Source organism: Oryx dammah, unplaced genomic scaffold (genome assembly GCF_014754425.2).
Source record: "Oryx dammah isolate SB20612 unplaced genomic scaffold, SCBI_Odam_1.1 HiC_scaffold_7, whole genome shotgun sequence".
In the NCBI taxonomy this organism is placed as follows: Eukaryota; Metazoa; Chordata; class Mammalia; order Artiodactyla; family Bovidae; genus Oryx; species Oryx dammah.
In genome coordinates, this window is record NW_024070191.1 from 22251302 (window position 1) to 22264619 (window position 13318).

At 40.6% G+C, this 13318-nt stretch overlaps 2 protein-coding genes and 1 non-coding gene across 3 annotated transcripts in view; 2 read left to right on the forward strand and 1 right to left on the reverse strand.

The window, feature by feature from the left end:
- Positions 1 to 13318, forward strand: part of DLC1 (DLC1 Rho GTPase activating protein) — a 515375-nt gene that overhangs the window by 18784 nt on the left and 483273 nt on the right. The gene's annotated exons all lie outside the window — the stretch shown is intronic.
- CUNH8orf48 (chromosome unknown C8orf48 homolog) lies at positions 2422 to 9507 on the reverse strand. The gene is made up of 2 exons (XM_040243180.1): positions 4822 to 9507; positions 2422 to 4611 (listed from the first exon to the last, which is right to left on the reverse strand). The coding sequence occupies exon 1, from the start codon at positions 7438 to 7440 to the stop codon at positions 6550 to 6552; it is 891 nt and encodes a 296-aa protein (XP_040099114.1). The 5' UTR covers positions 7441 to 9507; the 3' UTR covers positions 2422 to 4611; positions 4822 to 6549.
- Positions 3719 to 3791, forward strand: TRNAW-CCA. Its single transcript has one exon. It is a non-coding gene; the product is annotated as a tRNA-Trp (tRNA).

Below are 13318 nucleotides of genomic sequence, written 5' to 3' on the forward strand. Positions count from 1 at the left end.
GTCCTCTGGAGTATCCCAGCTGTAGGAAAGGGTGCCCTCCTCTGACCTCAGACCCTTGCCAGTTGAGAGTTAACTTCTCTCTGTGCCCTTGGAGTCAAATGAGTGAAAGGAGTAGGAGTTTGTACACTTTATGGACAAAACTGCATGTTACAGAGCTTTCTGGAGAGCTGCTACTTTGAATTCCCTAATCCAGACATCCTTGGCAAAAGATGGGCTTCAAGGATCAGCAAAATTAGTGGGATTTCATGCAGTCAACAGCTTTACTCTGCCCAACAACTGCCTGCATCGGTGTTTGTTTACAGACTCTCGGGCCATTGCAGTGTTCTAGCCACCTAGTTCCACCAGTGGTAACCACAGCAATTATTTATCCAAGTTTTCCATCCTTGGGGAAAATAACTATGGGAGTCTCTTGCCTCACAGATACCCAAAATATAAATCAAGGTGACATATTAAAGCCACAATACAGGCCTCACTTTATCCACGTTGAGATGCCAGATGTTAAGGGTGACCATTTCAGTTCTAAAAATACACAATGTTGAGCTCTTGAACAAGGTATTCAATGGAACTTTCCCTACCCCTGTCTGTCTCAGGCTACAAGCCTCACAGAATTCTCTTACTCAAGCATACTCAAGAAAGATAAATTTTAATTAAATGAAATATGACATTTTTTATCAACAGTCAAACATCAGGGATGACCTGTAATAAAGAGTCTGATTCCATTTTTGATGTTTGACTGTCAAAAACGTGCATGCCCACCTTTCACCCCCACTCCACATTTGCACTAGCTGATAAAACCCCCGGGGCTCCCTTTGGTACTTGTAGGAAGTTCAGACATGTAAGCCCAGTCTATAGGTGTGAATCCTCACCTGAGCTCCACTCCCTGATCACAGTAAAAGCCAAACCAGTACCTTTCCTCTCTCTCCAGCCATTTTTAGATCAGCTTGGGAGTTTGCCCTGTGTCCCTCAGAAGCAACTCTCAATATGTGAGTGATAGGCCTTTCCAGACCTTCTCAGACTTCATGTGGGGTCATCAGTCTTGATATTCAAAGCAAATCTGGGATGGAATGACCATAACATACTTTCTCCTAAACCCCAATTAATACCTCAACAGTGGGCTCATCAAAACTAGGCTCTGGGATTATTGGAGCCACTCTGATAGAATTTTGTAATATCCACTGTAATTTGAGTTTACAGAAATTTGGAGAATTTGAAATTCTCTATTGCAGAGGGCATTGTCAACTGAGAATTCAGCTGTCTTTTCCTTTTCTGTCTCAGATTAACTATTTGTGTATGTACTTTTCATCTGTCAATTCCAGAAAAAAATTGAAGGAGAGCCCACACCCACGTAGAACCACAATTCTTATTTTCTTTGCAGCCTGTTTAACTATGTTGCTGCAGAAACAACTATGTTACTATATTAGGCTTCATCATGAAATAAACTAACATGTTTAAAACTGGAGGTATTCTGAGCTGGGTGTCCCAAACATTCCTTCCTAAACAATTCTGAGACTGGAATTTGAATGACTCAGAGGTTTAGGACTGAACTTTCTTTTCTCTCAATCTGGCACATCACTTATTTCTGTTCCAAGGATTTTGTTTTTCTAATACTCATTAAATGCATAGATTTGTTTCTCAGTGTAGAATTTTTTTCATTAAAAATCTAGATTAAAAAACATAAACTACACGGACGCATATTTATATATTGTCTATATTCCAGTTACAGACGCTGCATTTATTTAATCCTGTACCAAGTTGCCGGATACATTTTTAGTGCATTGGGGAAATATGTGGTTTCTTAGCATCTGATCTGATAGATTTTCCTTTCCAGACTTACTGGAATCTCTTGGGTGCCGCTATAAAGGATTTGGAGAAAGGATATTCATTCCTTTTGAATTTGTTCAGAAGAATTAAAAACTATTTTTGAGTTTGAGCATCAAGAATTTCTACCTCATTTCAAAACTGCAAAAAGTCATGAATTATCTTTGAAGTTAACAAGTCACATAAATGTTTTTCTATCTGAAACCATGAATTCCAGAGAGATATTTTTATATTCTTTTAAATGAATACTGTATTAATTGGCTGCATATGGAAAGATATCAAAAAGTGTTCCACTAATTTGCCACTGAGAAAAAGTATGAATGTACATGATAAAAAGGAATCCAAGCCATGGAGAGAAAGAGAACAATTATAGAAAATAGCTACACAAAGGCAAAACACTAGCAGATTATTTTCTTGATCTGATGCTAAAGACATATTAAATCTCATTATTTGGATGCACTTATTTTTCCATCATTGAAACTTTTCTTGAGCACCATCCTGTGTCAGGCATTGTGCTAAGTCCTGTGGAAAGTGTATAAGATGGAACCTCTACCCTCCAGTTTTTCAAATAAAGTCAGAAAGAAAAGATTATTAAGACACAAGTGTGATAAATTTATATTAGTGCTTTAGCATACAGACTACAACATCTAGTTCTGATTAGTCAGTGTTTCAAGGTTATGGGCTGAGTGCAAAGAAGGTGAGGCATGAGAATGGGTTAAAGAGTACATCAAACTACATGATCATCTCAACTGATGAAATACCCCTTTATGATACAAAAACATTCAATAAACTAAGAATAGAAAGGAACTTACTCCAAATGAAAAAGGCCATTTATGAAAAACCCACAAACATACTCAATGGTTAAAAACTGAAAGCTCTTCCCCTAAGATCAGAAATAAGACAAGGATGTTCACTTCACTATTCATCACAGTGCTGGAAATTAGAGCCAGGGCAATTAGGCAAGAAAAAAAAAAATGTCCACATCAAAAGCAAGAAGTAAAATTATCTCTGTTTACAAATGACAAAATCTTCTAGCTCTAAAATCTTAAAGAATCCATTTTCTTAAAAACTGTTAGTGCAAATCAATAAATTCAGTAGTTTCAAGATATAAAATCAACAGGCAAAAATCTGTTGTATTTCTACACACTAGTAATGAACATCCAAAAAGAAAATGAATTGAAAAAAATCCATTTACTATAGCAAACATTGGAGTAAAATACTTAGGCATAAAGGAAGCGCACAACTTGTATGCACAAAACTATGAAACACTTCTTTCAAAATTAAAGACCTGAACACAATTTAAAATCTCTTGTGCATGGATTGGAAGACTTAATTGACTGAAGGGATGAATTTTTTATACTAATATTGCAAAGATAAAGCATGACATAGTGTGGATTTCAAATAAAAAGTTACTATGAAAATGGTAATGATTTCATTTCCCATTTTATCTAGGAATGACTAATAGAAATATAATACATTTTATAGAAAAAAAGGAGCATGTTTATACATAAATGAAGGTCTAAAACCAAAGACTAGTATTGAAGTATTGAAATATGATACAAAAGCTATTTTTTGCCGATTTTTACAAATTTTTTATTATTATAGGTTAGGTGTAAAGACATGTAGAAAAATTATCTCCTCCGCTCTCCTTCCACAGCTGAACTTCACAAAGTCTACATACCACTTCCTTTGAAAATAAGATCAGTAACAATTTGTAAGTCATCTAGAAAACTGGTGACATTTACTCAGAATGTAAGAAATTACTCAGAATTTCAGAAATAAGCAGCATTCATAACTTAACTGGACTGTTGTTAATCATGATTTGGACAACAAAATACAAGGGGGCACTAGATCAGTCCTTTATGCTGATATTTTAACTGTACTAAAAATAAGGTGCTTTTCCCTGGTGGCTCAGAGGTTAAAGCGTCTGCCTCCAATGCAGGAAACCCAGGTTCAATCCCTGGGTCAGGAAGATCCCCTGGAGAAGGAAATGGCAACCCACTCCGGTATTCTTGCCTGGGGAATCCCATGGACAGAGGAGCCTGGTCCATGCGGCCGCAAAGCGTCGGACACGACTGAGCGACTTCACTTTCACTTTCAAGTAAAAAAAAAAATCTATACCCATATTCCTCATGTCATTAGCTTACATTTATTCCTCAATCTGCTCTGTCAGTCTGCCCAGATTCTAAGAGTTAAGTGACTGCTGTTAAGGCCAAGAGGCCAATATGTGACTAAACTATCTCCTGTGAACTCTGTTGGGTTGGCATGCTTAGACAGCCCATCCTTCTTGAAATCTCTTTCTTTGCTCTCTGATACTACACTTTCCTGTTTTCCTTTATTCTTCTAGGATGACTCCTCCTCAGTCTCCTTTGCTGGCTTATTCTCCTGTGTTGTTGCTGTTGTTCAGTTGCTAAGTTGTGTCCAACTCTTTTGGAACCCCATGGACTGTTCCCTGCCAGGTTCCTGAGTCCACGGGATTTCCCAGGCAAGAATACTGGAGTGGACTGGCATTTCCTTCTCCAGGGGATCTTCTCGACCTAAGAATCAAACCCACATCTCCTGCATTGGCAGATGGGTTCTTTACCACTGAGCCATCAGGGAAACCTCATTCTCCTCTACCCAGCCACTAATTGGTGAATTTCTCAAGAACTGGTCATAGCCTTTCTTCTCTTCTCATTCTATTTTCTTTGAGAAGAACTCACCACATCTATGACTTCAATTTCTAACTACAGTATCTTCCAGTGATCCCCTCCGCCTCAACCCTTTACTTCAAATCTCTAGGTTAGACCTTGTCTTCTTCCCTGGTGGCTCAGAGGTTAAAGCGTCTGCCTTCAATGCGGGAGACCCGGGTTCAATCCCTGGGTTGGGAAGATCCCCTGGAGAAGGAAATGGTAACCCACTCCAGTACTCTTGCCTGGAGAATCTCATGGACGGAGAAGCCTGGTAGGCCCCAGTCCATGGGGTCGAAAAGAGTCGGACACGACTGAGTGACTTCACTTTCACTTTCAGATCACAAGCACACACAACCAAATGTTCGTCAACCTCTCAATGTGAATGTCCCAAATATTTCTCAAACTAACCATGTCCAAATAATTGCCTTCTTAATCAAACATCATTCTCTTCCACTGTTCCTATCTCAATGAAATTATCATATCATACAAATGTACAAGTCAGAAACTTAGTCACATTCTTAACATTTACCTTTTATTAAACCCCTATATTCATTTCTTCACCAAAGAATGCCTTCTAAATCCTTGTTAGATTTCTATTTTTCTTTCTACCTGTACAGTCAAAATCCTAATCCAGAATGCCAATATCTCTCTCCTGGATTGTTATAAAAACTTCCTAACTCTTTTAACTAAAATGTTGCCTTCTATAATATGAAAAAACACTGGGTAAGTTTTAGTCCTTAAATCTGTGAGGGAAGAATAGTAAACTCTTGTTTCCAAAGTGACTGTAGAAATGTTATAGAATGCAGGTCCATGTGCACGCACACACACACAGTGAGGCCAAAGGATATTAAAACAGCAAGAGTTTGGAGCATAGAACAGTTTATTGTAGGGCCATGCATTAAGAGCCCCATAATGCCCCAAAAGCTTTCAACAAATCCCTTTAATAGGAAAGGTGAGGGAGGGTGTGTTAGTTGTTACAAATTTGTTGCAGATTCTTTGTTCCTGAGGTCTGGTCCATGACTCAGGGTGTTCCCCATAAACCTTCACCAAAATAAATGTTATTTTCAGTTCAGACAAGAAAAGGCAAGATCCCAAAGCTCAACTTTCACCCTCGGAGGCCCAGGCTTGGCAGGCCAATGACTGCCTGAAGCACTTGTCCTGCAACCAGTTTGGGTCCTTCCGCCAGGGCCTAGGCCCAGCTGAAGAGGCAGATCTTACCTGACAGGCACCCTCATGGCTAAGTCCCCGGTCCCTGCCCAGCTGGGAACCCAGGACACAGCTGGCTCTCAGGCTTCTCATTTAAATTGGAGAGAATCATTTGTTTAGGATCAATAGGAATATGTGCTGTAGCAAATACCATCATGTGAATTCCTAGCTCACAACAATTGCCCTTCTTTGAAAAGAGCCCCAACCACAGCAGTGGACCCGAAGTAGATGCTCCATGTCTGTGCAAATTATCCCTGACCTCTGGCCACTTCTTCAGGATAGACAACCAATTTAAGCGGAACCAGTTTCTGACACTTGAACAGACAGACTGAAGCGGGTTGAAGCTGTTACCTGAGTGGCAGATTCCCCGTTTACTCCAGTTGCTGAGGCCTCCTTGAACTGCCAGGCACAGAGACCGCAGGTCCTGGAGGTGAGGATGGGGAAGAGGTTCGCTGCTCCTTTAAGGCCTGGGTCTGGCCAGTTAGGAGGCCATGCGAGGTTTCTGGGGCTCAGCAGGACAGCCCTCAGCCTGTCCCCAGGTACGGCCCTGTGACTGCTTCACACCCCATGCTCTGCCACGATGGCCACTGGAGGGTGACCACAGGCAGAGTGGGACCTTATAACTGCTGTCCTCAGGGTCTCCCAATAATGGTGGTGATGCTAAGGATTGGGTGCTATAGGCTGCATGCCAGCTCCACTCCTATTACAGAGATGATAATTATTCAAATACACAACAGAAAGATTTACCCCCATGACACATATCATTAATAAACACCACCCCTGTTTGGTTAAGAATAAGAGGTTTGCGAATAAGCCGACAAAAAGGTGAATGACAAGCACTATTTCCATTCTGCTACATTTTCTGCTTTATATCTGACCTTTCAAAAACCAGAGTATCTAATTTTACTTTTCTCTCATTCAGTCTTTCCCAGATTCTTCTGGGGTCATCTGAAAGCCTGGGAAGGCTCTGGTGTGCTTCTCTGACAAGGGTAAGGAAGTCTTTCGTATGAAGATGTTCATCTATTTTCTCTTGGAGTAGAAGTGACTCCAGTAAAGTCTTTTTCTGTTTCAGGAAGGCAGATTGGGCCAGTTCTGCCCTTTTTCTGATACAGTCGGGACACCGAGAAGAAATGTGTTGCTTAGCTGTCCCCACCTGTTTGGGTGTTGTCCTCATGTTTTTAAAATAGATTCTATTCAAAAGCTCGTCAGGGACAGTACAGTTTAAGGCATCTACCTCTGGAGCTTCTGCCTCAGGTCCAAGCTGCAGCTTTTTATGCCTGCTGCTCTTTTTCCCCTTAGAGTTCGCTCTATGGTGGATCAGGTTTACCTTAACGGTGCAGAAAGACTGCAGGGCATTCAATTCTTCAAGGGATGCCTGAGTGATTTCTGTTTGATATTTAGTGTCCGGTCGATACTGTTCAGAGTTCGTTTCCTTGCCCTTGAGGTTGTGGATCCATTTTCTGCTCAATTTCTTTACATTAGCTTGGAAGTCCGAAAGCTCAGGTTGGTTGTCTCCATATTCCGAGCGTGAAGGCTGCGATCCACTCTCAGACTTACTCCCAGAGGCAGAAGACCAGGGCTGCAGTCCTCCAGAGGAACTGAATGAACCGGAACTCTTTACCTCATCAGTCAAGGACTCCAAGGTCTCCTTAGAAAGGTCTGCCACAGTCCCGGTGTCCGCTGGGGCCAATTCTCCGTTTCTCTGAATCCTCCGGCTTCTGGGCGGATGGCCATCACTCTGCATCAGGCTCTGCGCCTCATCTGCTTTGCCGTGGTCAAGATTGCCTCAGGAACCGGTCAGTCCTGAGCCCCTCGGGGATGAGTTTTAGGAGCCGGCAGTTCCTCAAGGGAAGCTCTTCCGGGCGACTCCGTCCCGCTGCCTTGGCAACCAGAGGCGGTCATGCGCAGAGGGTCGCTGGGGCGCCGCGCTCCTTCCCTGCCCCCACGCTCCTCGGATCCGACTCCGCCCGCACAGTTCGTGTAGGTTTTCGGAGCCTCCCTCTCTTCTGGCTCTCCCGAGTCTCCGCCTCCTCGGTGCTACTTTAGTACAAAGTCCAATAACGATCGAGAAAAGGTTGCAAACTCTCCTTCCCCAGGGGTCAAAAAAGTATACACGCCTCTTTCCCAACAGAAATAGATGGCCTCTGACTAATCTGATAATGCACACGCCGGCTAAATGGATCAAAAAAAAAAAAGCCCCAAACAAAAACACACCTCCTCCTGCTGGCCAGAAAAACACAAGCAAAAACGTATCTGCCAATCAGATAGCTAAGAGCTCATCTACTAGCAGAGCACATCTTTGGATGAAAATCTATATACTGAAACCACCCTGTGAGACTCCTGCGTGGCAGGGCACCGACTCTACCGTTTGCTCCAGCCTCGCCTTACGCAGCTTTTTGTGCCCCGGCATTTTCGGGACGATTTGCAGTTTTCCCAGATCTCAGGTTATCAGGTCTTTGTTCTGGCAGTGTTCCTCTGAATGGCACTTCAACTGCTACTCTTTCCTCTTCGTTAAATTCTGCTCCTCTTTCAAGGCCAACCCCCCACACACTTTTTTTTTTTTTTCCGGAAGAGCTTCATGTCCACCACTGACCCCAACAGTTTACTGCACAGCCTTTCTTTCCGGGTTTGCAACTCTGTATTTATACACATTTGATAATACCTCCTACACCGCCACCTCCAGATTAAAAACCCCATGAAAGCAGAAATCCTGTCAGTCTTGCGCTGCAGTCTTAACAGGTTCCTGTTACACAGAAAGTGCTCAATAAATCGTTACTGAGTAAATGTGTTGAATGACTATGCAAACAGAAATAAATATTGCCTCACACAGGTACGCGCCTGGATCTTCAGGCATTAGTACTACAAGGCCGAGTACAGTCTTTTTTTTTTTCCTGAGCCCTTCAAATTAGGCCGCTACGCACAATACATTCTTTTACAGCAGACTTTTTAAAAATATGACAAGGCTTTATTAACAACTATTCTCAGAAATTATCAAACGTTAATTTTGAAGATTGAATATTTCTAGATCTTAATATCCGAGTCTGGGTCTTAGTAAATATCTGAGATAATTTCAAATGAGATAATTCTGAATGAGATAATTTCCCACTCTCAGTTCTCTCCGTGGGGCAGGGGTCGGGGTGTGAGGGGTGGAGTAGGGGAATGGGGAAGGTTATCGAAGTCTGGCCAGATATATTTAAGGTTATTACAAAAGTGCTCGCTTTGGCAGTGAGTCAAAACTCTGCAATGTTCGACAAGCATCTCTCAAATATGAGCCAGCTTCATAGTGAAGATGAAGAGATCTCAGCTTCATTCATTCCACCCAAATCATATTTTATCATATAATATTAATCTTTAAAAAGAGGTAATATATAATTTGTGGTTAAATCCAAGTAATCTCCAGTTCAAGGACTCAAGATTTTCATTTTTAATTTTTGTTTCAAAAGTCTCCCACATTCCCTGAAATATTTACACATTCATATGAAAAGTGGGAAAGTGTTAGTTGCTCAGTCTGTCTGACTCTTTGCCACCCCATGGACCGTAGCCCACTAGGCTCCTCTGTCCATGGGTTTCTCCAGGCAAGAATGCTGGAGTGGGTTGCCATGCAGTCCTCCAGGGGATCTTCCCCACCCAGGGATTGAACCCAGGACTCTCTCTTTCTTTGCATATGAGCATGGTCAGTGATACACATGTGAAAACAAAATCTCAGAACAGTCCATGAGCAGTACTGGCAAGAAATATATATATTCTGAATTCTGAACAGAATTGTGAACAAGTGTGTTGTCTTAAACTAATCTTTTTCCTTAGATGTTTCAAGTGAAAGCGAAAAATAAAAAGTAAAAAAGAAAATTTTAAGAACAGGAATATATAAAGAAGAAAAGGGAGGGAGAGACACTTGCAACTTTCCATCTTATCTAAAATCTTTTTACTGTCCCAGTGGATACAAGTCACTCCTACTCACTCTACTGGAAGCAGATTTTATCAGGCTTGGGGGCGGGGGGAGGTGGGGGAACAAAGTATGTTATTAAAAAAATTTTTTTTGGTTTTTATCAGGAAAAGAAACATCGAGGAATTAACAGGAAACATTTGTAGCTGTCCCAGAAAATTCATAGAAACATTTCAGCATTTCAGTAACTTATATAATTGCTTCTTTATTAAATATCTGTGAAGTTCAGAATAGTTTTTGCAAAAACTGAAATTAACTAAAACTAAAAAAAAAAAATTGGCTATCAGTATTCAAATATGCCAAGAACATGCTACATTTTAACTTTGTTTTAATGTCATCTTCTTTACAAGTTCTCACTCATTTTGATAGCTATGAAAAACTATTAACCTGATAATTAGAGATGTCCCGATCTCTTATCAGTCAGTTTCTTTTTGGCAAATCTTCAGGCAATGTTAATACCACTTCTAACAGAGCTATTTCTTCTTTCACACTCCTTCCTTCACTCCCTTCCTTCCCAAGACAGCGCTTTGCAGAGGGAAAATCCTTATTATCTTTGGGACATTTGGAGTAGGGGTCCTAACTTTGTGCCAGTCTCTCTGTTGGTCTCTACCGCAAACTGTTCCCACCAAGGCACAGTTATTCTGGTCCCTTACAGTATCCTGACAAAATCCTAGGCTACTGGACCTTGTCAAACGCTCTCAGGGCTATCTTGCCTGCATCTTGATACAAACAGGTAACTTCATTTTTTCAAAAGTTTCTGAGAAGTGGTGGAGAAAAGAGAGAATGTTTTCCGGGAGACACAGCATAGCCTAAAGCCGCTGCTCATCACTCAGACAACTTCCGGTGGCAAGTCCTCCTCCAGAAATCTCGGGCATCATAACATCTCTTAGGGGCTAATTGTAACACTGTGTCCTTTAGAAACACAGTGTGACTGACAGTTGCCTGAGGTGGAGGTGGAAAGTCCGAAGAGGGAAAGAGACCCATCAGGCGCTCCAGGCCGACTTAAGCCACAGCACTATTTGTATTGGCCTGCTGTCACCGTCTCTTCCCTCGTAGTCCTTAAGGAGAGCAAAAGCTCTCCTTCCAGCTTTTCCTGAACAATCAAATATGCTTTGCAGCTACGGGACTTAACCCCAGAGACAGGAGGTCAAAACATATTAGTCTTCCTGTCAGATTCTTTCTCTCTCTCATTTCTCTTTCCTCGGAGGCAGAAGGGCAAGCTTTCAGCGTCTTCCTGTAAGGCAAACACTTCTCCAAGCAATCACAGTGGCCTCCTCGCCAGGATGGCATTGTTACCCTTTCCAGGAGCCACTGGGGTGGACCCAGGGTACCGAGAGGAAATCTAGTTTATGAATAAAAGAAATTAAGTGGACAGATCCTTTACAAACATTCTACCCTCTGCATAAACTTCACAACTCTGTGCTTGGGTCTGTGATCAAGCAAAATGAAAAATTGCTTCCTCTCCTAAGGGGTTAGGTTGAATGTATCAGAAATCTCATTGTGAGAAACCATTTTTGAGGAGAAAGGAATCTTACATCATTCGTGATAAAAAATGATTTCAATTTATAGTGCAGTGGCTGTTCTTCATATTTGAAAAATGTTTTACCAGACAAATATCTCAATCTTTACATTATTTTTTTCTATGTCTTCAGTGTTACTATTTTTCTGAAATTGATGAATTGCTTGATGAAGAACTCTCTTTTACTTTAATAGCTATTATATTTTGCAAAGATAACATATGTTGATTGTCAGTAGTTTACAAGATAAAGATAAACTACTAATATCCCCAGTGGCTCAGTGGTAAAGAATTTGCCTGCCAATGAAGGAGACACAGGAGATGCGGGTTCGATCCCTGGGTCGGGAAGATCCCGAGCTGAGGAAATGGCAACCCACTCAAGTACTGCTGCCTGAGAAATCCCATGGACAAAGGAGCCTAGCAGACTACAGTCCTTAGGGCTGCAGAGTTGGACACAACTTTGTGACTAAACAACGAATTTAAGTAAATGTTGCCTGAATTCTGATCTCCCTAAAATAGTCACTAAAAACACTTGCATAATATCTTAATATTTTTCTTTGAAGAATTTTTTGTAATAAATCTAAATTATATTGGATTATGGTTTTATGAATTCTTCCTTAGCAATAATATGAACACTTTTCCATTCAATTTATAAAAATTCTTTTTCAACATAATTTTAAAGGTGATATTGCATTATTTGATTTATTTAACTAATACAATTATTTAAATACAAGGCATTTCCAGGTTTTTGCCCCTAAAAACTTCTGGAATAAGTATTTCTCTAGCTAAATCTTTATACACATTCATAACTATATATTTAAGATAAATTCTAGAAATTGTAATTGAGAGGTCAAAATGTATGTATAATGTTAAGGCTTTTGAGATATCTAACCCCCTCCCTTCTGCAGTATTTAAAAATCCAAGATATAATGTTATTTTGTCTGTAATACCTGAATTTATATCTCTAGTAGGTAAGACCTTTTTAAAAACATAACCACATTATTCTGATTGTCACATCTAAAACATAACATTATAATAATTCCTTAATATCACCTAATAATTATTCTGTATTTACATTTTTCTGGGTGTTTCAAAAATCTGTTTTGGGAATTGCAGTTTTGAATCAAAATCCAAACAAAGTCCATTCACTGAATTTGGCTAATCTGGTTCTCATGTCTCATACTCCACATCACTGACAATGTAAAACAATTAAAAAACCTGAAAAGAAAAAATAGAGCAGGCAGAGCTTTTTTCTATTTACTGTAATGTTTCCTATATTGTTATTTTAATGTTTTTGATGTATCCAAGTTTATTTTTTTAAATCAATATATACTTGAATCCCCTTTCTTGTGAAAAAAATATATTCAGCATATTTTACACATTGGTTCACATCTTTTTTTTCTTTTCCCTTAAAAATATATTCTGGATGTTACTTTACATCAACCTGTAGATACCTTCCTCATTTCTCTCTATGGCTGCATGGTATTCCATTGTGGGAATGTTTTTCCCACAGTTATTTCCACATGTTGATGGACTTTCTGTGATTATAAAAAATTCAATTTTTCTGTGCATTTTTGGAGGTGTAACTCAAGCAACACTTCTAGCAGTCAGATTACTGGATCCAAGAATCAATGTATATGTAGTTTCTTCGAGTATTTCCAAATTTCCCACTATATGGAGTGTACATTTTCCATTCTTGCCAGTAAACTCGTGAGAATGGTTATTCTCAACAGCCTGGCCAACAGGAGTTGCACTTAAATTTAAATTTTTGTGATTCTAAAGGAAGAGAAATGGTATTGCAGTGTAATTTTACATTGAATTCCTCTTATTTTAAGTGAGATTAAACACCACAATGGCACCCCACTCCAGTACTCTTGCCTGGAAAGTCCCGTGGATGGGGGAGCCTGGTGGGCTGCAGTCCATGGGGTCGCTAGGAGTGGGGCACGACTGAGCGACTTCACTTTCACTTCTCACTTTCATGCACTGGAGAAGGAAATGGCAACCCACCCCGGTATTCTTGCCTGGAGAATCCCAGGGACAGAGGAGCCTGGTGGGCTGCCGTCTGTGGGGTCGCGCAGAGTCGGACACGACTGAAGCGACTTAGCAGCAGCAGCAGCCAACACCTTCCATGTGTATACGGGACATCTACATTTCTTCCTATGT